The sequence below is a fragment of the Engraulis encrasicolus genome, chromosome 4, assembly GCF_034702125.1.
Source record: "Engraulis encrasicolus isolate BLACKSEA-1 chromosome 4, IST_EnEncr_1.0, whole genome shotgun sequence".
NCBI lineage: Eukaryota > Metazoa > Chordata > Actinopteri > Clupeiformes > Engraulidae > Engraulis > Engraulis encrasicolus.
Window position 1 is genome coordinate 8,169,116 of NC_085860.1, and position 24,644 is coordinate 8,193,759.

Here is a 24,644-nt window from a genome sequence, read left to right on the forward strand (position 1 = left end):
GAGAGAGAGAGAGAGAGAGAGAGAGAGAGAGAGAGAGAGAGAGAGAGAGAGAGAGAGAGAGAACAGGCTGCTGTCAGAACAAACGCTACGTCATCAGCTCAACATTGCTATTGTTTTATTAAAGTTTTTAGGCTTTTATGTATGAATCGTTTGTTTAGCACTCAAGTCACAAATGCAACTTGAACGATTGTATTCTTAACAGGACTTTGAGGTGCTTTAAATTAAACTGAATAGCCTACAGTTAATCTTTGAAATAATAATTAAATTAAATATTTTGTATGCGGCATGTACAGTAGACTTGTAGTAACCAGGACCTATCGGGAATTACTGGCCTATACATAATATATTGTTGTTTGTTTGGCTCATTTAGCCTATCATATTATTATTGCCCAATGTTATAGGCCTTTATTACAGGCGTATTATTATTAGGCCCTCAGGTCAGCGAAATCTAAGCATTTCACGTATAGTAGCTGTATGATTCTGGTGAGAATAACAATCCATTCACAGATGTATTAGGCCTACTCATTTGAATGGATCGTCTATGTAGCCTACTCCCCACGGGTGCATGGGCTACCCCCAACATTATGCTATAGCCTTCACACACCCATTGAATGTGTGTGTGTGTGTGTGTGTGTGTGTGTGTGTGTGTGTGTGTGTGTGTGTGTGTGTGTGTGTGTGTGTGTGTGTGTGTGTGTGTGTGCTCGCGCCTGTACGCGCGCGCGTGTGTGTGTGTGTGCGCGCGCGCCTGTGCGTGTGTGTGTGTGTGTGTGTGTGTGAGAGAGAGAGAGAGAGTAGAGACGGGGGGAGGGGGGGGGGGCGCACCTCGACATTTCTCTTTCTACTAGTCTGGACATTAAGTTGAACTTCTAAGTATTTACCAGCAGGGGGCAGCACATCCCTGCAGATTATTACATAACATTGGTTCCGTTTTGGAAGAGCAACATCATTCATCATGATACGGAATAACATGTCGCGATGATACGACTTCTGAGTTTGTTTTGTCATTTTATTGACTTGATAATTACTGAAATAAAATATAGATAACGCGAGATCCATTGATAGTAGTTTTTACCAGAGAATCTCTTTACTTAGTTTTTTTTTGATGCTTCTCCTTTAAGGGTGTCACAGTGATTTGAGTGCGATCAGCCATTTCCGTCGCTATTCCCAGCCGGCAGCGTCAGTCATCGCACACACCGCGGAGCTTTTATATAAAAAATAAATGACTAGCACAACAATATAGGGTAGGTGCATCGCATACATGATCGGCAAACGAATTAAATGTTCATTGAGTATGCATCTTTCTTTAATATTGAAACAAAGCACCCACGTTGCAAAGCAGCATGATCTCAATCGTAGGTCTGAGTTAAAATTAGACTCATTTCAGGTTTGAAAGCAGGGATAGTTGTTAGCTTGCTATCACGCTAGCATGCTGTCTACCAGGCTATCCTGATCAGCTGAGAAGAATTTGCAGCTTGTGATTAGATCTGGTATTCATTATTAGCGGGGTATGTTGACATGTTTTTACGGTTTCTAATGGGAAGATAGTTTAGTTGTTCCAGCTCCATTTGTTGCCACAGTAACAAAATAAATGGTTAAAAGTTGGTTAGCTATTTATACAGCTAGCTAGCAGCTACCTCAGCTCTCACTGCCCGAGGTGTTTGTAAATCCTTGCGGGTTGCCTCTTGTTTCAGTAGAACGAACTGCAAGAAATGTAGTAACCAGTTGCGGAGATACATGTGTTTACGCTGACATGTGTTTGTGCTGCACCGCGTGTAGCTGCTACACCGAATGTTTGAGTAAAAAATAGAACAGAAGAACACATCTAGGCTCGGACATTAGCTTTCTAGCTAGATCCCACGGTGCTGTCCTCGAACTGACCCGTATGCAAAGTTGTTTTGTTTTGTTGCCATCGGCTTGTGACAGACACAGTTTGCTTGCTTCGTGGCGGGTATTTTGGTTATATTTCTGTTTCTAAAATGGGTAACGTCTGGATAGTTCTACTACTACTACTACGTACAGTAGTATGTTGACACTGACAGCAAGTGTTATGTCACCTCAAGAGCAGCAAACCATTAGCCGTGAAGTGAAGCGTGTGGCTTTGGCATATGTTGTTGCCAGTGTGAGCCAAATACACTATTGTAATTCTTCATCTCTGTGTGTGTTTGCCTTGTAAGCTTAACTGTGCTGAGAGATCATTACTCGTGATCAGCAGCACAAGCAGTAGGCCTAGTACTAAATATAGCCAAGAATAATACTAAACATATGTTTTTGTGATCTTGTAGTGTTTGGTCATTGTCTCTCATTACATTGGAAGAAGTGCAGTGAAGATTTTCTGATGAGTAGCCATGGACGAGGACGACAGCCAGGACGAGCTGATCAACCGAAGTGCTTCCCATGGCAAGGGCAAACGACCGGCAACATCCATAGTATCTGACGGTGAGTTCCCCACCGCCACTGACTTTTCAGATAGAGCTGTTTTGATGGACATGTGTAGCCTATCTGCTCCTCAGTCCTGTGCAAACCTAATGGAATCGATTCATGTCCTCGTCTTGGGCCCAAATGTCATGGCTATTCTGTCTGTGTTGTAGAGGACATCTCTGATGACGTGGAAGAATCTGGGGAGGAAGAGACCGACAGCGAAGAGGAGGATGAAGAGGAGGAAGATAACCCCGATGAAGATGAGGAGGAGGAGGAGGATGACAGTGATGGTAAGATAGAGATACTTCCTCTCGTGTTGTTCATATACGGTGATGTCTCTCTTGCTTCTGTTGTGCTTACAGCACATGTTTCGGGGCTCTGTTTGTGGTGACATACAGTCTATGAAAAAATTTTACCTGAAGGGACAATTTAATTATCTATCCTATAAACCAAACCTACTGCAACGTAAGCCATGTGTCGTGCACACACGGAGGGGTTGGTAACTGGTTCAGAAAGAAGAACTTCTGCCACTTTCAAGTCAACAAAGATGACTTCATTGAGTAGCTCATCTAATTGTCTTGAGCGTGCAGATGGATCGATCAGCTGCGTCCAACTTAGTTGGATCAAATAGTGCTTTTACTTTATTGAACCCATTCTACTCCTGCATGCATAAGTTATATACCATGAATATATTCCCCCAAGATAGGTTTCTGATTTTAAACGGAATGGTGGCAGCATTCGGTTTGTGCAAGAGTTGTGAGAATTCTTCATTCATTCCAAATGTGGCTGCGTTCCGTGAATATTTCGGTTGCAGAACGCTCTTCCACAGATGTCAATGGAATATTCCAGATACTGAAAATATTTAAATTGATACTGAAATACTCAGTGCATGTAATTTTGATCTGTGTCTTACAGTCGTTTGTATGTCACTAAAAATACTTCTTTGTCACTTTCTCCTTCTGATGAATTCCAGTGGAGGAGGGCGAGAAGGAGGTGCAGGGGGCTGTTGGAGGTGCCTCTTTAGACATGTCCGGTCTGAGCTCGGACGAGGACGCGGAGAAATGCCCCATCTGCCTCAACTCCTTCCACGAGCAGATGGTGGCAACACCCGAGAGTTGTGCCCACTACTTCTGTCTGGACTGCATTCTGGAGTGGTCCAAGGTATGATCCATTTAGAGAGATTGGTCAGGCCCAGCCATGGCTCAAACGGCTGGGCACTGGACTGCTATGCCAGCGACCCGGGGTCATTTGCCGATCCTTCTCTCCCCACTCGTTTCCTGTCTCTCCCCCACTGTCATGTCTCAAAAATAATGGCATGAAAACCCAAAAATGTCTTTAGAGAGGTTGGTCAATCAGACTGTCTCGCACCTTTTCAGAGGTCTAGCCCTGAGTCAAGATTCAAGATTGATTTGTTGGTCACGGAGGAATTTTGTCTTGGACGTTCACAAAAGTTCCACATAACACCATACAAGATACAGTGCTTGAAAGTACAGACTTAAAATACAGTCATAGAGGTAGCCCAAGTACATACCTACGGTAGTACAAACCAAAGTGCATCCATCCATACGCCCTATTTGGGGGTAACCGATGTGTGAAGCTACAACATAACTGGGTGTTTTTGAACAGAATTAGTAACTGTATATCACATTTAGGAAAGTCTTCTTATAGCTTACATTTGTAAGCTGTGTTGTGCTATGTAAGAAGCCACTCAAGAAGTCTTGTATGATGACAATATGACATGGCCTGTTTAATGTTCTTACAGAAGATGAGAGGTTAATGATCCTGAAATGTTGCTTGAGTAACGTGCTTGTTCTGCTTTCTCATTAGAATGCCAACTCCTGCCCAGTGGACCGAATAGTCTTCAAGAGCATCTGTGTACGGAAGAGTTTTGGAGGAAAAGTTCAGAAAGTTGTGAGTAACTTGCTGGTTTACACAATGTTTTGAATGCTGTCTTTATTGCAAGGCTTTTTCGTTGTCGTAAAAATATCATTAATTGACTGTATATTATGGTGGCCCATAAGCACACCAGAGTGTTAAAACTTGAATGTCAGCAGATGGGAATGGGCTTCTGAGGGAATGCATGTGTGCATAGCTGCAAAACTAGCAAAGTGAATGCAGAATTTACATGCTTACCCTATGCATGACTCTATGTTACTCTCTCTCTGGTTGATAAATTGTCTGGAGGAGCCTATGTAAGGCTTTAAGATACTTGAGATGGCTCTGTGCCAGTGTGCAGTTGGCTGTCTATCTCTTTAGAGTACACAGTGTGCCTTTCTGCACGCTTTCTTGCCAGTACAGTGGTCACACTGTGTGAATACAGTTGAGTTTGGGGGCTCCACCAGTTGGGTGTCAAGAATGCGCGCGATTGGTTGGATCACTGGCACCAAGTCAACTGCCTTGGTTTACTGCCTCATATAAGCACAGCAGGCCATGTAGCATGGCAGTGTTTACTGTTGATTATATACAGAGCGCATACCTCTTTAGGCCATGCCACATTTATCAAGATATGATTTCTCTTCATGACATGCACCATAGTAATCTAATACTTGGCTGACCAGCAAGCACTGAGACACAAATGTTATTAAATATGCCTCACTCATCAAGGCTGTTGGTGGAAAAAAAACTTCCATGTAATGAAATAAGTTATCCCAATGGCTCAAATTATAAATCTGTATGAAACACTATTGGGAAGGGGTGGAGAAAAGTAGCATAAAACGTGTCACTCAACCTTCAGCTGTTAATCAGGTTACTAATGTGTACCTGATGATGCTTAAATTCAGGCACTGCTGTTGTTGTTTATTATCTTCTGTTTGTTGGCAAATGTGGACTGTTAGAAGGTGCGAAAGATAGTGGCTTCTTGAATAGCAAGATGTGGCATTCATGTAAATGGCGTGTTTGTGTATAATATCGCCTGTTGCCATATTTGGAGAAGGTGGTGCAGTGTTTATCTTTAAGATCTCCAGGAACATGGGACTTTGTTTGCTTTAGGCCTCCAACTTTAATCCATGCCATGGTCATTTCATTGGATCCGTCCACAATCAATTTTGGACTTAAACAAAAGTATAAATGGTGTGTTTGTGTGCGCGTGTGGCTGCGTGCGGCTGCGTGCGTGCGTGCGTCTGTGTCTGTGTGTGCGTGTGTGGCTGCGTGCGGCTGCGTGCGTGCGTGCGTGCGTGCGTCTGTGTCTGTTTGTAGATCACGGTTCAGAAGCCAGTGAAGGAGGGTCAGGAGGAGGTGGTGGACCTGGATCTGGAGCAGACCAGCTGTGAGGTGTGCGGCGGCAGCGACCGCGAGGACCGCCTGCTGCTCTGTGACGGCTGTGACGCCGGGTGAGACACTCCGCTGGCCCTGCTTCCAGCTGTCAGTCAGTAGCAGTAATGATAATCACACGGCATAACAGTAATTATTTAGCCCGGATGGTGTTTGGCCAGGTATTGCCTTCATTGACCCCACTTGCGTGTTTGTCCTCCAGAACCTCACACACTCCTTTGGGCCCTGTGATGTATACATCACCATGTGTGTACTAGTCTTAGTAGTTTTCTTTCAGAATTTATCCTACCCATTCACAAATGTTATCCAAAAGTATTTTTCAATTTGTATGTGCTGTATTCATTATGACTGAGAAAATGACACTCTGTGTGCGGCATTTTCAATTGCCGGGAATAGACATCTTAAGCTTTACAACTTATGGTGCTTTTGTCAAACCAGTAAATATCAATTTATTACTTCGTAAGTATTCATGAAAAGATCAAATTTAGGAATGGGCAGCATAGTTGCAATGGACAGCATATTTGTAACGCCTACTCTGGCTATAATCCCACATACTCTACCTTTTTAAAGATTTTGAAAAAGAACACAAGACGGTTATTCAAACAGTGTTGTACAATTTTGCTTGTAATTTACCTCATTCCCAAGTACTAAATCACAGTAAAATTTGTGTGGTGTCTTGCTTTTTGTGAGAGTGTGCCTTTTCTGAGAAAGTATTCTCATGCCCTGTCTCCCATGTGTTCAGGTACCACATGGAGTGCCTGACGCCGCCACTGGACTCTGTGCCCGTCGAGGAGTGGTTCTGCCCACAGTGTGCAGCCAACAACCGCAGCTCAAGTAAGAGATTAATGATTGACCCTCACGGAGAGCAAGATAAGCCTAATCAGTACTCCTGTGATAAGACACGACAGCATGCCACATTAGAATAGTGATTCCTAAACATGTTTTCTCCACAGCAGAAGTAAAGATGGTAGTAGACACCACAGTCGTTGACTTTCAAAAACATTGTAGCACCCCTGAAGTGCATAGAAAGTGTATGAACCTCTGGCTATGTTCCTGGAGGCCCATTCATAATGAACAGCGTTGCTGGATCTCAAATGGCGAGCTTGTGCACTTCAGGCACTATGTTTCAGTGTGTATGGCGTGTTGATTACGCACTGAAGCATAGTGCCCGAAGTGCAAAAGTGCGCCATGTGAGATCCAGCACATGTTTAACTCTGCTTCCTTATTGCAAATCTCATCGCCCCCTGCTGGTAGCGTTCCTAACCTTTGTATCAAATGAATGTCATTTTTTCGTTAAACAATTACATCTCGGTTCTGACTACGAAGTTTAGGTAGTGGCTGTCATATAATATGCATGTTGATCAGTTTAATCGATACAGGTGGTCACATGTTCGGGTTTCCACTGATCTGAACTATTTTTAATATACTTTAAAAAAAAAAACTAATACAGGACTACACTGAATGATAGTCGCGTGTGTGATATGTTTACTCCATACAATTTGCATAGCCAGATAGGTGATTATATGTCGCCATAGAAGCTATCACCTCTTCTGGAAAACCAAAAAAACAAACTAAGCGAACCTACATATGGAACTCGCGGGACTACACAAATCCACTATCTTAGAGTTGTTGAATCATTTTGGAAACGTGAAGAATTTGCATCCATTTGTTTCTCTGTGCAAATTCTGTACAGTCAGACACGAGGCACAGCATGGTGAAATGGTTAACGACGCAATGAGAGTGACTTGGAGTTGAAGTCTGTTTCCGACAAGATTCGCACAATTTCAAAATTCAAGACTTTCGCAGTTAGTAATTCATCCTATTGTGTAACCTGTAACATTTGTCTGGTGCGTAAATTCAGATTCATGTCTTTGTGGGATTTTTTTTTTTTTAAATCGGTCTATGGGATTTTCAATAGGCTCCCCCTGGTGTAAGGAATGCAACCGCTAGGATCGCCATTTTCCATCTTCCCTCCCTATTTCTGACCTAGTGAAACAATCCCTTCCATTTTGCATTTCAAGTCATTTTCCTTCATTCGCAAGGTCTGCGATGATGGTGATGATGATTTGCTCTGTTTACCAGGGTCTGGCACCGAGAGCGGTGAAGACCTGGTGTCCCAGCCAACCACCAGCCGCTCCCGGGCCCCCGCTGGCAGGCCCACGCGTGCCATCGCCCGCACGCAGCAGAGCGAGAGGGTCCGCGCCAGCGTCAACCGCCACCGCATCACACAGGCACGCGACCAGGTTTGGCATGACGCTTCTGCTTCTAACTCTCGACTCACTCACTCATTGATTGGTTGTGATTCTGCTGGCTGTAGCTGTGTGGTTTTGCCTCAGGGCAGATTGAGGAGAGCATGTGTTGGGTCTGAGTTAGGGCTTTCAGGCCGACCAGAACGGAGCCGCTGTCGGTGCCCGCACAAGTTACGTTCGGCACTAAAGTGCTTATCTGCGAACCGTGTAGACCGCAACCGCATTGCGAACCAACTTTCCGGTTCGCAAACTCAAATATCTGTGGCCTGAACACGACGGCCGGTTCGCGATTAGGTGCTGGAACGGGCTCCAGCACGGTTCTCAGTCGGCCTGAAAGTGCATAGTGTGGGGCTGTCTTAGTGCTAATGATTACTGGAGTGTACTGGAGTGTACTGGAGTGTTGCTCACCGCATATGTGTGATGGCTCAATGAGGGAAATTGACTAATGCTTTTTTTGTGTGTCTTATCCGCTGATGGTGTTGGTGTGATCATGGGACGATGGTTTCTCAATAGTGTTTGTGTTAACAAAGCACAATTCTATGTTGAGTAAACTGGGAGTCTTTCCTGAATGTCGTGTTCTTTGAAGATTGTATGATGTGTTTGTATGATTCAATGGAATCTTGATTTCTTAAGTCAATATAATGACTGAATCATCTACTGCAATGCGTTGCTGTTCATTGATATGGTAAATGAGGCAAAGTCGTTTTAGTAGCACATGTTAGGCTGGTGCAACCATAGCTATTGCCACTATTGTATTAAATGTTTTCTTGTTGTTATTTTTAATGGGTTATCTAAGAAGCATATGCATTGCTGTATATTAATTACCATGTACCAATTAATGTATGAGCATTATCTGTGGTTGTACCACCTGACGTCCGAAAAAAAACGTAATTTACCCAAATGCATTTGTATGTCATGAAGTGTGATTGGGGCTGGTCTGTGCAGTTTACACCCAGGTATCTGATTCAGTCCACCTGGCTGGATGAGACCATCAATGCTGTGGTGGCTGGTCTAAACACGGCCGTGTATGTGCGCGACCTCACACCCCGACCTGCACGGACGAGGAGGAGGAGGAGGACAGGTCAGCTTCAATCACTCTCTTGTACACATTACATCATATTTTAGGTTTTTTGTTGTTGCTGAAATGATGTCCTAGATTACTATGTGGCACTGCAACAGAACTTAGGTTCTTTTGGGAAGCTAGATAGTGGTCCTGGGGGCGTATTACAGAAACTTCCTATCTTGAAAATCTTATCTTATCTGTGTAGTTACCGCGGCAACGGCACTTTAGGACCGAATTTAGGAAAAGCGTATTACAGAACAGCGTTTCCTAAGTTGTTTTGCGCATCCTATCTTAAGTTAAGAAAGGGGTATTACAGAAGCATCCTAACTTCGAAAAATCCTAAATAATTGGTCCTAACTTTAGGACAGCCACCCAGCTGTCCTAATTCCAGTTATCCATTGATTTGTTAGCCAAAATTTAGCTGGTGTTCATCACCATTTACCCACGCTCAGCTTGCTGTTTCAGCCAGAGCTAACAGTGAAGTCTATCCGGGAAAACAACGCAATTGTGAACGGATGAAATGTTAATTAAATTAGGCTATATTGACTGACCCAAACGATGTGTGAAGTGAAGAGTTGATGATAAATATACCCGACTTCGATATGAAGTCCGATATCAACTTAAGCCAAGTCGGCTAACTGTCATTTATTTATATAGGCCTACATGCGCTGGTCATACAAAGACATTTCATGAAATTACGTCTTAACTGTTTTGCGTGCATTCGCTTGGAAAAACAAAGCATTGGGATGAAAATATGGAAAATGGGAAGCACTTTATTGGGACTGAAACCACAATGCATTTGGTCAACTTGAGGTTGCAGGCAGCGAGAATGACCTAATTTCGTCCTCACAGATGTTGCTGTATTATAAATCCGTTCGGTGGAACGTCACTAATAAGTGCGTTATTTAAAAGTAATGAGCTTAAAAAGTTTAGCGAAATATTTACGTCCTCTTCCTCTCTGGTTTAGTATCACGCAGACCGCGAGATGCAGCAGCAGTCAAATCTGTGTATTCTAGCTTGCGTCGCACTACTGTTGCTAGGTAGCGGTGCATTTGTTGTCAGGTAACAGACATAAAAAGTAGATCGTAGATGTTTAGATCGCTACTTTAGGATTCCTAACTCAAGATAAGATAGGATTTCCAAAGATAAGATAAGAATCCTAAATGAAGTTAGGATTTGTTTCTGTAATAACAAACTGGAAAAAATCTTATTTCAAGTCAAAAGTTAAGATAGGACGACTGAAGATAGGAAGTTTTCTGTAATACGCCCCCTGGTCAGTAGTAGTAGTTCTGGACACTGTTTCTCGAAAGTAGTAGGTTGCCAATGGGAAATCGCATTGCAACCAAGTAAGTTGCTAACTTAGTTAGCTAAGTTAGTTAGCAACAACGCTTTCGAGAAACACACTCCTGGTCAGGGATTTGTTTTAGTCAGGGGGACTCATCGGCTGGTTTGTTTTTTGTTTTTGATTTTCTCCACAGTGAAGCGCAAGACCACCAAAGGTGGTAAGTCATGTGACCTGGACGGCAAGAAGGGTAAAGCGACAGGAACCACCAGGGTGAAGAGGAGGAAAAGACGAGTCAGGAGGACCAAATCCAGAAGGAAACTGGTGAGGAACACCCTGCTTGGCTTGGAAATTGCCGGTTTTTATGATCGTAATTTAAATTGCAGTGTAATTTGTAATGGAATGTCATATAATAAGTGGCATTTTCCTTAATAGTGGTCATAAATAAAAACACATTTTTCACAGATATTTCACATATGAAACCAGATAAAAATACGCTCTCTGCTTTGATGCTTTTCATCAATGTTTTTCATTTGTGCTTTTCATTAATGTATTATTGCTTTGCCCGTTGTGCACTGTGCTGTACTGAAAACGTCACTATTTCCAGGTTACGAAGAAGAAGCAGCCTACCACCCGTGGCCGCATCGCCCGTAGCCTTGGCATCAAGAAGCCCCGCAACGGCTCGTCGCTGCCCTCGGTGTACCGGCCGTCGGAGAGCACGCTAGGCACCATGCGGGCAGACATCGGCGCCGCCTCCCTCTCCATCTACGGGGACCCCTATGACCTCGACGACTTCGACGTGTAGGTTTCATGGAATTATTTTTTTTATGGAGTGTGTCTTGAACAGTGGTGTTTTTAGTTATGTTGACTTGTTATGTTATGTTGATTGTTGTTTTTTCATTGTTTTGGAGTTAAGATTAATGAGACTTTGAATTTGTTTTGTGTCAAATGGCAAATGTGCAGTAGACTGTTGAAGTAAGATTTGGTCTTTCTTTGTCGTGTGTGTGTGTGTGTGTGTGTGTGTGTGTGTGTGTGTGTGTGTGTGTGTGTGTGTGTGTGTGTGTGTGTGTGTGTGTGTGTGTGTGTGTGTGTGTGTGTGTGTGTGTGTGTGTGCGTGCGCGTGTGCGTGTGTGTAGTGAGGAGGAGCCAGCCCCATCCCCCTCCTTACTGGAACTGAAGAGGCGAGGCCTGTCCCGCTCCGCCATGCGCTCTCACCAGCCTGTGGCCAGACCTGTGCCTGCTGGCACGTCCAGGTAGAGACCAGACTAGACGCACTCTCATAAACGGACAGCTCACCCTCATAAAAAGACATCTCTGCAGAGTTAAAGGAGACTTCCTGCCAATTTCAACATGCAGGCTTATTGCTCAGGCTACCCTTGATTTGTCAGTACCCAACAGCCCATTGTAATGGGTCATGATTTTTTTTAGATTTAAAAAAAATATATCTCGTCATACCTCAAATGCCATCCCAAAACTAGTGTGACAATATTGAATGTGTACCAAAGATTCTGTCTTAAGCCTGTCACGATATTCAATAAGTCAATAAATCGTACGATAACGTTTTACAAGAACGATCACTTTTCTGGCCCCGATAAGTTACGATAAGTTATTTGCATGATGTTTTGTTTTCCCTCTCTCCCTTTCTCTACTGTAGCCTTAAGACTAGATACTGCTGGCGCAGTATCAGTGATTAAGTATGACACCTGATCTGCTGGTGTGTGAGGGCTTTTATCATTGATTAAATCATGAAGTTAAACATGTATTGCTCTACGAATAGCGAATATGTCACCATCTCTCATTGAACTCCATTGATTTTCATTGTGTTGCTTTCCATGACAATGACCCTAAACATACACCCAAGGCCAAAGTTGATTTTCTGGAGAGTTGAGGGTAAATAAGTGATTAAGTATGGCACATGATCTGCGTATTTGAAGTGTTTTGAAGTGACTTATCTGCTCATTTTCACATTCTGTTCAATAGGCGACAAAACTTTTGTCTTGGGAAAATCTGCCCTGTCTGTGTTCATTAAAGGGTCAATCTTTCTTTGGTGCATGAAATTTATTTTTGTAGATACATTTTCATTCGGGAGGGTTGTAGCTTTCATATGAGTGACTTCTGGAGCCAAGTGATTAATTGAAAGTCAGGTTATTAGCTGTTATTCTAAACAGATGGATAGGCGACAACTCTTTTGGAGACGGCTGTATATCCCCCGCCGTGATGCTTTTAAAATGTGAAAGGGTGTAGTCACATTTTTATTGCATTTTTATCCTATCGTCATTATATTGTTTGACACATGTCTTCTTGGAGCAGGCGTCAATCCTAATTATTTAAACCTCTGAGGGTGTTGGCCCAAATGTTAAATTCAATGTTTCAAGAAGGAGACCGCACCTTGCATAGCAGTGTTTTTTATTGCACATTATATTGTTTGAAAATGGCGAGAGAGACAATATTATCGATTATCGCAATCATTTCTTGGCCAATTTATCGTCTGGCAAAATTTGTTATCGTGACAGGGCTATTCTGTCTTTGCTGTGTAATGTGAGGATGCTGTGTACAGTGGTGATGCTGGACTCACTGTATTGGCTTGTGTCTGTGTGCAGCCGGCGGGGTGTGGCTATGTCTCAGGGGGAGGAGGTGGCGGTGGCGGTGCCGGCCCCCGTGCCTGACCTGCTGGGCAGCATCCTCTCCAGCCAGAGCATGCTCATGATGGACAGCTCCAACGTGGTCATCAACAGGGACGGCTCCCTCAAAGCCAAGAAGCCCGGTCAGTCACCCAGTCTGTCATTCGTCACGTGACGTGTCATGTGTCTTGTCTCTTCTCATTCCATGTACAGTATTACAATCCTGTTTGTCATCTGAAACAAAGCTGAAGTAATAATGTCTGAGATTTTCAGCATGGTAACCAAGATAAACCTTACTGTGTATCAATAATGCAACAAAATGGGATCAAGTCTGGTCTGAATGCGCGTGACTTTCCATTGAACTCCATTCTTTCTGAACTACCCATCAGTCTCCTAAAGGGGCATGGAATCCATATTGATAGCTTAGAACCTTACGTCATATTGATTCCGGAAGAAAATCCTTATTAACTGTCGCTAATGATGTTGATGATGAATTAGTATTTTTCCTTGAATATTTTAAAACTGTACTTATCTATTGCACAGATGATTGCATCACATCGTTCATGATGTATCTTTATTTTTTTATGCTTGCAGTGAATGTTGCGTCGTCAAAGTCCACGCCCAGCCACAGTGGAAGTGGAAGTGAAGCGCCAATCGGCGGGCCCAGTCATAACGGTGACGCCAGTCCCTCCCTCTTACCTCCCAGCAGAACCACCCCACCGCACCTCTCACCCAGCAGCCCAGCGCTGCTGCCCCCTCACATCACCCCCGCCTCACCCATGATGCCCTCCCACGCACACCCCAGCCTACCCAGACCCAGCTCCAGCTCCTCGCAGGGGCTAGTCACATCACCCGGCCCCAGTGCAAGCAGCAGAGACGTCCACTCTCACTCCCACTCCCACCACCACCACCACAGCCATCACAGCCACCGGCCATCCAGTAGAGAAAGCCGAGACAGCAGGCATAAGGCCGACGGTCCGTTATCAGCCAAAACGGCCCCTGCTCCTCCGAAGCCTGTTTGGGTGGATGTGTCTGTTTTGCCTCGCATACCGAAGATCAAGCGTGACAGCAGTGGTGGAGGTGGTAGTGGTAGCCGGACAGAGAGCGACAGCAGAAACAGCAGCAGGAGCAACAGTAGTAGCAGCAACAGCAGTAGTAATTGCTTACCAGAGCCACTCACCAGCCTGACGGGGAACCAAGTCCGGCAGCAGACTGCTGATCAACAGGGGACTGGCTCGGGGAACCACCAGGGACGGACAACCGAGTCCCACAGACAGAGGTCAGAGCGAGTGGCCCATTCGTCTTCCTCAAACAGCTTGCACTCATCTTCTTCATCCTCTGCCGCACCATCGTCTTCCTCCTCTTTCTCCAGGGGAGCTTCCTCCTCATCATCGTCGTCATCGGTGAGTTTTCGCATTAACGCCAGTGGGAGCTCGTGGCGGAGGCTGTCGGATTCTAATCATCCAGATGCAGCTCAACAGGGGGAGCAGCAGAAGAAGCAAACGGCCAAATTGCTCCTCTCCAAATCCAACAGCAAACGCACGTCCGCAAAGCCTGATGTATACGACCCTTCGAATCCCACAAACTCCAGTTCGGACTCAGACTCGGAATCAGACAAGGAAAGACCTGCGGGGACAGGTGGCTTTGGGTTTTGGCTGAAAAGGACGCAAAGGTTATTACCAACTGTTGTTGCCAAGGAGGAAGTGGCTACACCGGTGAAAAAAGAACTTCTCCTTCCAGAAGTGGTCCCAGTTCCAGAAGTGGTCCCAGTTCCAGAAGCAGCTCCAGTTCCGGAAGTGGTTCCAGTACCAGAAGTTCCAGCTCCAGCTTCGGTGAAGGTGGAGGGAGACGGCGACTGTAAAGTTCTGGTGAAAAAAGAGCCCGAGTCAGACGATGAAACACACATGTACGACGACATGTTCCCTGACACTCCGGAAGCACCTGAGCCACCAGCGTGCCCTCCGGAAGTCCCCAATGAAGCTCCTCAGGCGATCAACTGCAGAAACACTGAAACAGCCAGCCCTCCTCAAAGTGGGCCAGTAAAGAAGGAGGAGGCTGCTGAGCTGGCCGCTGAGCCAACCGCTGAGCCGGCCGCTGAGCCGGCCGCTGAGCCAACCGCTGAGCCGGCCGCTGAGCCAACCGCTGAGCCGGCCACAGAACCAACCGTTGAGCCAGCTGCGGAGCCGGCCTCGGAGCCAACCGCTGAGCCAGCCGCGGAGCCGGTCGCTGAGCCCGACTTGCCTCAAAATTCTTCCTCTTCCTCCTCCTCTTCCTCATCCTCCTCTTCCTCATCATCCTCCGGCTCCAGCTCCAGCTCCAGCTCAAGCGCAGACTCCTCACCCAGTCACAGCCAAGCTGATGACCAGAAGGTGAAAACTGAAGTGAAACCCGGGAAAGATGATGACTCTAAACCCAGTAAGTCAAAGTCTCCTTCTAAAAGCCATGGCACGGGGCAACCATCTGCACAGCTTATTGTGAATAATGCTGAAATTGGTGGGTGTGGAAAGAAGGCAGAGGAGATGCAGAACAAAAGAAGCCAACGATCTTCTTCCAGAGAGAAAATGAAAAGAGAGAAGTCCAAGTCTCGTTCCCACAGCCCACCCTCAAAAGTGTCTGACCGGAAAAGGAGGCACTCAAAGTCTCGGTCGCGCTCTCGATCCAGGGACAAGCGTTCTCGATCAAAAGAGAGAAGACGTTCACGTTCTCGCTCGAAAGAGAAAAGACGTTCTCGCTCTCGATCGAAAGACAAGCACCGTTCACGGTCTCACTCAAAAGAGAAAAGGCGTTCACGATCACGATCAAAGGAGAGGAGGCGTTCACGTTCCCGATCAAAGGAGAGGAGGCGTTCTCGATCGAAGGACAAAAAGCGTTCGCGCTCTCGGTCGAAAGAGAAAAGACGTTCTCGCTCTCGATCAAAAGACAAGCACCGTTCACGGTCTCGATCAAAAGACAGAAGGCGTTCGCGATCTCGATCAAGAGAAAAGAAGAGGACTCGCTCACGGTCACTATCGAGATCAAGAGACAGGAGAGCCTCGCCGTCCCGATCCCGGGACAAGAGACACAAGCGTTCCCGCTCCCCATCTCTATCCAGAAACAAACCCTCTTCGCGCTCAAAAGACAGAAGGCGCTCGCGCTCGCGATCCCACTCCCGAACCAGAGAAAGGAGGCGTTCCAAGTCCAACAGCGCAGAGCGCAGGAAGAAGCAACGCAGGGACAGCCGAGAAAGGAATGAAGAGCGGGTTATTAACAGCAAGAAACGCACCAAAGACAGGAGACGTAGTCGGTCACGGTCACGCTCCAGGTCGAACTCTTCATCCAGGGAAAGGAAGAGGCGGAGGAGCCCCACTCCTCCTCCTCCTCCTCCTTCTTCGAGGTCGAAGGAACGAGGGAGTGAAGTGAGGTCCAAAGACAAGAGGAGACCTCGGTCCAGATCGCGCTCTAGAGAGAGGAAGAAAGCAGAGCCGAGTTCTCATGTGAAAGACAAGGACAGAGGCCTCCAGAAAAAACCTGCATCTTCTGCATCCACCTCCTCATCACTGTCCTCCAAGGAAGCCAAGGAGCCATCTCAGGTGTTGCACAAGAAAGGGTCTTCGAATGCCACCGTGAAGGAAGAGAAGCTTGCCAAGACGACAGAAAAAGTTATCCCTGTTTCTGTCAAGAAAGAGACAACCACACTGAAAATCATCTCAGGGGCTCAAGGAATCGCCAAAGACCCAAAGGAGAAGGATACAAAGCCCTGTTTGGGTTTGCTCAAAGAAATCAAAAAGGAGAAACTTAAAGAAGAAAAGGCCCAATCCTCTTGTAAGGCTAGAGAGGCTGATCAAGAGGATGCACCCTCTCCTCACCCACTCAAGGAGGATTTGAAGGGAGACACCACAGAAGTCAAGGTGGTAAAGGAGGAGGTTAAGATCACCCCAACCACACCAGTGGACCTTGACGACAGCAAGACCACCTCTGCCTCTGTCCAGGGAGAAACGAAGAGTGAAGTTCATCCTGTCGTCATCATCAGCGCCAAGCCCATCAAAGTAGAAACTATCTGGCCTGATGAAGATAGTCTACCACCGCCCCCACCACCACCACCTCCACCTCTACCCTCTGCTCCTCTATCTATCGACACACCTGAGGAGGTCATGGACATTGAGGCACCAACTGCTCCTCTCGTCATTACCCCTACCGCCGGCTCCCCACCACCTCCTCCTCCACCTCCTCCTCCTGCAGAACAAGAGGACGACAAGATGGACCTGGTGAAAGATGAGGACGACTCGTCAGGAGACGAAGACTTCAACGTGGACTACATGCTCGATAGCCTCTACCTCAAGGAGATCACAGGGCGCGCCAGTGCGGACGGTAACGGGGCTGCCGGTGCTACTGGGGAGGCCGGTGTAGATGAGCAGGATGATGCCTGTGTCTCTGCCACCACTGAGGAGACGGAGAAAACGGATATGGACTCCTCCACAAGCTCCATGGGCTCCAAGTCCAAGGGGAAGAGGGTCACTTGGAACATACAGGAGTCAGAAAAGCCTCCGGGAGAGAAGATAAGCAGTGAGTATCCAATCTCTATCAATTTGTAATGTCCAGTGATCACATCATCTAGAGATGCAACAATTTAGGTTTACTTTTTAAATTTGTATTGAAGGTAGAATATGTAGGAATCTGACTAGATTAGGAATTTTGCAACTATGCCGTCCATTTCCAAATTTGATGATGATTCATAAATATTAGTAATATACTAATATTTACTGCTCTTACCAAAGCCCAGTAACTTAAAGGGACACTGCAGGAAATGGTCAAAAAAGGTACTGCAACTACGCTGCTCATTGAAACTGTGTCGCCTATTGCCAAATTTTGCCTTTTCATGAAAGTTTACTAAGTAATAAACTAATATTTTCTAGTTTGGCCCAAGTACAGTCATTTTTGCAGCTTAAAATGGCTATTCCTGGAAATTCAAAATGGCAGACCATGGAGAAGATCCCCCTTTTCATGTATGAAAAGTGCAATTTTTCCAGTCATAATGAATACTTAAAATTTGATGGTGGTGGTAAATATTCATGAAAAAGGTAACATTAGTGAATGGGCAGCATGAATAACGGAAATAAACAACTAAAAATCTCACACAGTGTCCCTTTAAGTTTAACAGTGAAGATATTTATGTGGACCCTGTATACTAGAGACACCTTTTTAATGTATGAAAAAAATAATTTCCCCAGTCATAGTGAATTCTTAGAAATTGATGGTAGGGGTAAATATTCATGAAAGAGATTCTGAAATTCTGGAAATAAACTACTAGAAAATAACATACTTGCATGTATCTTAAATGTACCAAACCTAAGTTTGATTTCTTAAAAGCATTCATTTTTATATAAATTGTATAAATCAAAATGCCTATTCTGTTTGTTCTCTTTCAGAACTTAGTCTTTATAAGCAGAGACAGAAACTGGAGGGAGCAAAGAGGGCAGCTCTTGCCACCAACGCACAGAAGTCCAGCCAGGTGCGTGCTGCCTCAGCCACTGTTGTCTGGTTAGGCTTCATTTGTCATGGATAGTTTAAAGCAAAACCTCAGTGGTTTCATGCCACCAGTGTCTTTTTTCCATTACTTCCTCTGATGTCAATTTCTTAACAAAAAAGCTCATGGCTCTATTTTTTCACTTCCTGATTTCCTGATTGGCTTACACATTCAGCGTAAGCATTCAAATGTTTGCAAGACCGTGTATGTGTGAGTTTCGTTTTTCATCAATAAGCACAAAGCTAAACTAATGTGCAAATCCATCCATCCCCATTTTGCTTTTCGCTGTGCCGACTCTATGAAAACAGTCATGGACTGAATGCCTGAAATGGTCCCTAAGGTAAAAGTCTGTATCTTTCAGGCAGTCTTCATTGATCTGAAGCTCTGATCAAGAAAATATTATGCACAGGCCAGCATTCAAGCTTGTTTTAACATGAAGAGAGTAGGGATTTTCAAAGAAAGGGAAACGGTACAAAGTTAAGTTCTCATTTGTGGTCATTCTCACGTTGTATTGCCTTTGAACTCTGGAAAAAGAAACACTTCCACTTCTTTCGGCTGTTTAGGTTTTTGAAGAGCACCTGCAGCAGCAGTCAAAACTTCTCAAGGTCAACTGACTGAAACCAGACCAATATAACAATCAGCTTGGCTGTCATCCACTTAACCTCACTCTCACTGGGATTTCCCCACTAAAAAAAACGGACATCAAAACGAAACCAAAATGCATTTTTGTATGTAAGGGTGGTGGAATCCTGTCAAGCAGAGGTGGTCTATGACTTGCAGAGATGCGTGTCTACCTCTTCTTAGACCAGGAGGTGGCAGTGCTAGACAGGTTAGAAGCGTGCATGCACTGTCCCGGATGCTGTGGGAAGATCATCTGTATGTACAGTATGTCTCAGCTTTGGCAGTAGAGGGCGCTCTTATGCGTGAATCGGAGAGGCATTTCAGCCGAAATGAAACTGAGATTTGCAGGGGAAACAGGAAGAGGGCGTATCTCAGGAATGCTGATATGGGTGGAAAAAAAACTCTGTGTGTTCCTGAGAAGCAACTTCAATAGCTACAGTATTGTCAAATCTGAAGTATGTTTGCTTCCCATGAGAAGACTTTAAAATATAAAGTCCCTAAAATAAAGTTGTCAAATCTGTTCTTTGTTTCAGTAAGTCAACACACCTGTCTGTTGTCTGTTGAGGGCGCATGTACGTTGCACCCGTGTATGCATTCTGTGTCCTCCCACATACAGTGAAGTTAACCATTACACAGGCTTAAAGTATGCATAGAAAGCATGCCTATTCAACCTTGTAACCCCACAATTTAAGACCTCACACTAACAGTTTAGTACCTATATCAGTAGTAAACAAGACATTGACGCATCCTGGAGTGCTTGCAAACCAGTGTTACAGGTCGTAAATCTTTGGCTTAAAATGTGCCAACTTTGCAGTGTGAGCTGTATCAGTGTATGAACTGTGCTATACACAGTACAATTCCTCTCATTGCTATTATTTGTTGAATATGATGGAGATCATCTGACACTTAATTCCTCTGCCTCTGTTTTCTCTGGTCCCGCAGGATTCTGGCGGTGATGCCGTGGCAACCACCCTGACGGAGGAGGGCCAGGGGGCGTCTGCTGCCGAAGGGGAGGATGAGGCCGTCCACAAGGACATGGTGAGGGGAGGAGCTGGAAATCCCTAAACTTTCCCTTTTGTAGCTGGGGGGAATGTGTTCCTTCCACAGCTCATAAATGTCACATCAAAGTGTTTTTGAGGTGTGACTGAAAAGAACTGCTCTTAGCTATTAAGGTGTGTGAAGGGTCACGGTAGTAGTAAGTCTTGTTTCAAGCATGGTGACATCAGGCAGAAAAAATTCTGGTAATAAACTACTAAAAATATTACACAGCCCACATTTAAAGCTTCAGCTGTTTGTCACCTGTTCTCTGTCATGTCTGTCCATAGAGGTAGAAAGAAACACTAGAGGTGACCCCGCCCCCCTTTTTACGGCAATCTGTAGCGGCCATTATCTGTAGGTAGATCAGAGAAATGGAAATTAACGGAGAACGAGGCTCACCTCTGTCAAAAATGGCTTAATCATGTGAAATTGTCCATCAACACACTATACAAGGACAATAGTTGAAGTGTGTTGCTAACTATATTCATAAAAGATATTATTTGATTTTTAAATGTATTTTATCGACTCATGATTTAAGATTTAGATATTTTGCATGACATTTCAAATCTGGTCTTTGATTAATGTGTTACTTCATATTCACACAGTTTTAGTCCATTTTTGACAGGGGTGGGCGTGTTCTCCATTGACTTGCATTGCCTGAAGCTACCTACACTACCTACGGAAGTTGGGAAGCTCCATCTGCCATTTCCCAGTGCTGTCGCAAATTGCTGTGTCCTCTCTAATGTTATTTTCTACCTCTATGTGTCTGTCACTTGTGGTTGCAGAGAAATGCAAACAGTTTAGGCTAGTTCAGAATTGGACTTGACATTCAATAACCTAGAATAGGATTAAACTGACTGTATACCATAATTTAGAAAACATTTGCCCCTGTAAAAATTATTATTTGTCTTTGAAGTTTCATTATCAGTGAAATGCTAAGTGAACCATTTCACAGAGGGAAACATGAACTGTTTGACTTGTCCGTTCCTGTCTGGTCCACATTTAGTAATGCTCCTCTGACTCCTGCCCCTCCTAAGTGCTGTAGGTCGAATTGACCTTGAACTCGATACTGAATGCTGTGCAGCTGCTTGGCTCCTTGAGTCTTTGCATCTCAGTCTGTCACCATCATATGAATATGGAGTGGATGGGTCGGGTTGAGAAATTCATAATTCACCTTACTCTGGAAATGGTTCAATGCTAGAAGTTGAAAAAAAAACATTGTGCAAGAAGTGGTTGCATACGTCATGTGCAGCTTCCAAATGTACTGTGGGGAGGGGCAGACACCTAGTGCCCCTCTCTCTCATCGCAGTAGTAACACATTTCAAACCATTGCTAATTTCAGGCACAGGATTACCACTTCTTACCATGTGCATTGATGGAGCCATAATAGGTCTTGTGAGCATGAGGAGGTTGTAGATTGGCAGAGTAGGGTTACTTACAGGTAATTGATCTCTAGGAGGACATTAAGGTGTCAGATCAATATCTATTGTATACTATACAATCACTGTGTCAAGTAGCTTAAACATAATGAACGTTGCAAGACACACATACTACTACTACACCATAGCAGGGAAAGTCAATGGGGGGAAAAACCGTGCAGACAGAGAGTTGAGGTAGCAATAACATGAATGTGATAATGCTGTATGCATCATGTCCATCTCTGTGTGTGTACCTCCTTTACAGTACATGAAGAAGCTGCACATGCAGGAGAGAGCCGTTGAGGAGGTGAAGCTGGCCATCAAGCCTTTCTATCAGAAGAGAGACATCACGAAAGACGAGTACAAGGAGATCCTGAGGAAAGCTGTCAAGAAGGTAACAATCAAAACACACAAAACATATTATTTTTCGAGTATTAGGTATCAAAAACCGAGACTCAAACTGAACAAAAATAACTGTGACTTAGTCTTGTTGTAGTTGTTCGATTCTGGGATTTGTAAAAGATATGTGTCATTGCTCTACATTAGTATTCACATCACGTCACATCAAGATCTCATCTCAACCATGTCTGGTTTTGGATGTGTGCTTTAAATGAGCAATTGACCAACAGCCTTAGTTGTAAAACTATTACGTCATCATCACTTGTTTTTGTTGTAGCTTCTGATCCCCTTCCATTCAGCCAGGCCTTTTGTGTGGCTTGGCCCCAGCGCAGGTTGTTCTCAAGTGTGTTGCCGTGTATTTAATTTCATTTTCATTTTCGGCTCTGCCTGAAGGTGTGCCACAGCAAGAGCGGCGAGATCAACCCCATGAAAGTGGCCAACCTGGTCAAGGCGTACGTGGACAAGTACAGGCACGCGCGCAAATATCGCAACCCCGCGGAGGGCGAGGCCAGTGAAGACCTAGCGGAAAATGAGTAGCTCGAGACCTGAGATGAGGGAGAGAGGGAGCGAGCTCCGGGAAGGATCCCTCCCCTGTTCACCACCTGTACGGCATCCAGCTCTAATGGACATCTTGCTTTGTTTATTTGTTCATGTTTGTGTGTGTAATGGGGTTTTTATTTTCACTTATCACCGCCACATTACCCTCTCGGGGTAAACCCAAGGGCTTGGAGAAATCATGTCCTTTTTTTCCATAAGCTGTCCCCACCTTCGGCCCTTTATGTTGCAATCGTGCACGCATTTGAGTTTGTGCGCACTGTACACACACATGCACACATGCCCCTTATAGCCACGTCAGCACAGGGGGCCTCAAGTCCTGTGTGTGTGTGTGTATGTGTGTGTGTGTGTGTGTGTGTGTGTGTGTGTGTGAGAGAGAGAGAGAGAGAGAGAGAGAGAGAGAGAGAGAGAGAGAGAGAGAGAGAGAGAGAGAGAGAGAGAGAGAGAGAGAGAGAGAGAGAGAGAGAGAGAGAGAGAGAGAGGAAGATGCTTCCCTAAAGTGTACAAAACAATACCGGTAAATGGGGAAATGAGCTTGAGGACAGACCCGCAAGCACAGACTTGTACACATCACCTATCTATCCTGAGTTGAAGCGAAATGAAAGCTAAAAGTTGTTCTGCATGCGCTAGCGCCTGTCTCCTCAGTTAGCTCCTTGACTCTATAATTGTACAACAGATACATAATGTAAAATACTTTCCCACCCCCTGCATCTGTGTGTAAGAATCCGTGTGGTTGGCTGAGAGTCTGAGAGAGTGTCCTTGCTCTCTCCAACCACTTCATGCCCGCAAGGCAACCGTGCCTCTATGACTAACCTGCTGTTGTCACGGGCAACCAACTATCAACTAACATCCACCTTGACCAGCCTTGACCATCAGTAGGCATCTGAGTGTCTGTGGTTGGAGCGCCTGCTGGGCTGTGCTAACACTTTTCCTGGATAAGACACCGCCATGCATGGGAAGCCTTTCCTCTTCAACAAGGGCTTTCCTATCTGAACCATCATGTAGTTCCAACAGTTGTAGTTTGAACACTGATGATGGGGAACATGATAAGAACAAAGGAAAACCCTCTGTCATTGCAAGTCCAAGCAGTGTACTAACACCCACTCTGGACTGCTCCACATTTATAGTGGACGGTTCGTTTTATAAACTTTTTAAAAGGTAGTTGGTTTCAGTTTGCCCTTTTTTTTTCTTCTTCCTGTTTGAATAATGGTATTCAGAATGTCTCTTCGCCGATTGCATGTGTGTCCAGAAGAGATTTTATTAAACTACTAGAGTGGCAACTCAGTCAGAACGTATCATTTTGAATTGTATCATTTTGTTTCGCCCTTAGCGTTTGAGCTTGACTTCACCGTTCATCCTAGTTTAATTTGGTGGCTATCAGATCAATGGGGAAATGCCAGTGTTCTTTTTTAAGTTACCCATCATTTGCATAGATATTCAAAGTCCCTATGGTGGTCGCAGCTCCATGAGTTGTTGGTCCTCAACACTATGCAAAAAAATGGCTCTATGTTCCACACACTGGCAGATATTAGCGCAAGACAAAGTTTTAGACAACGTTTATAAACCATATGAGGACCGTTTTGTTAGATTACTTTTAGCTGGCTACGTAGATACTTTCTGACTGAGATGACATTGGTCTGGCAGAGTTTGATGCTCTGCTTTGTGCTGTTTTCACTGTGTGATGATGATGATAATGATGATGCAGATGCCGTCACCAGGTGGAGTGTAAATATGGTTGGCATGGGATTTATTTGTGGCCTTTTTGATTTCACTTTTACGAGTGTATGTTTTCCTTTGAAGATGTTATTGTTTCATGTGAGTGGGTAAAGGAGAGGGTGTGGTGCTTGCTCGAATGTGTTTTTGTTTGTTTGTTTTTTAGCTTAGTTTTTTGGGTTTTTTCGTCTTTCCAAGGTAATTAGCCCTTTAAGGCAGGTGCAGGTCTGAAGAAGAGGGAACATGTGCATGGTAAATACAGCATTAGTATCAAGCTAGCTCAGTTTTGTTTTCTTTCGTTTCTTCTGCTTTTGTTGTTGTTTTCTGTTATGAGTAATTGGATTAAGAAAAGAGGATGATTATCACTTTCCAGTGATTGAACAAGGCCACTGTATCATGAATAATAATTATTGTAAAGTAGACTGGGTGATCTCACCATCTCTCTGCAGGTGACATTGTAAAGAGGATCCTGTCCCTTTGCTAGCCTTGGTGTC

General features: G+C 44.7%; 1 protein-coding gene across 1 annotated transcript; it reads left to right on the forward strand.

Moving 5' to 3' along the window:
• Window positions 1-1,130: 1,130 nt before the first annotated feature.
• On the forward strand, window positions 1,131-22,785 carry phrf1 (PHD and ring finger domains 1). The gene is made up of 18 exons (XM_063196350.1): window positions 1,131-1,241; window positions 2,283-2,436; window positions 2,589-2,708; window positions 3,392-3,579; window positions 4,246-4,329; window positions 5,614-5,747; window positions 6,431-6,522; window positions 7,771-7,931; window positions 8,883-9,018; window positions 10,479-10,606; window positions 10,890-11,083; window positions 11,419-11,535; window positions 12,883-13,046; window positions 13,498-17,445; window positions 18,309-18,391; window positions 19,970-20,065; window positions 21,749-21,877; window positions 22,276-22,785. The coding sequence occupies exons 2-18, from the start codon at window positions 2,346-2,348 to the stop codon at window positions 22,417-22,419; spliced, it is 6,009 nt and encodes a 2,002-aa protein (XP_063052420.1). The 5' UTR covers window positions 1,131-1,241; window positions 2,283-2,345; the 3' UTR covers window positions 22,420-22,785.
• Window positions 22,786-24,644: the final 1,859 nt, after the last annotated feature.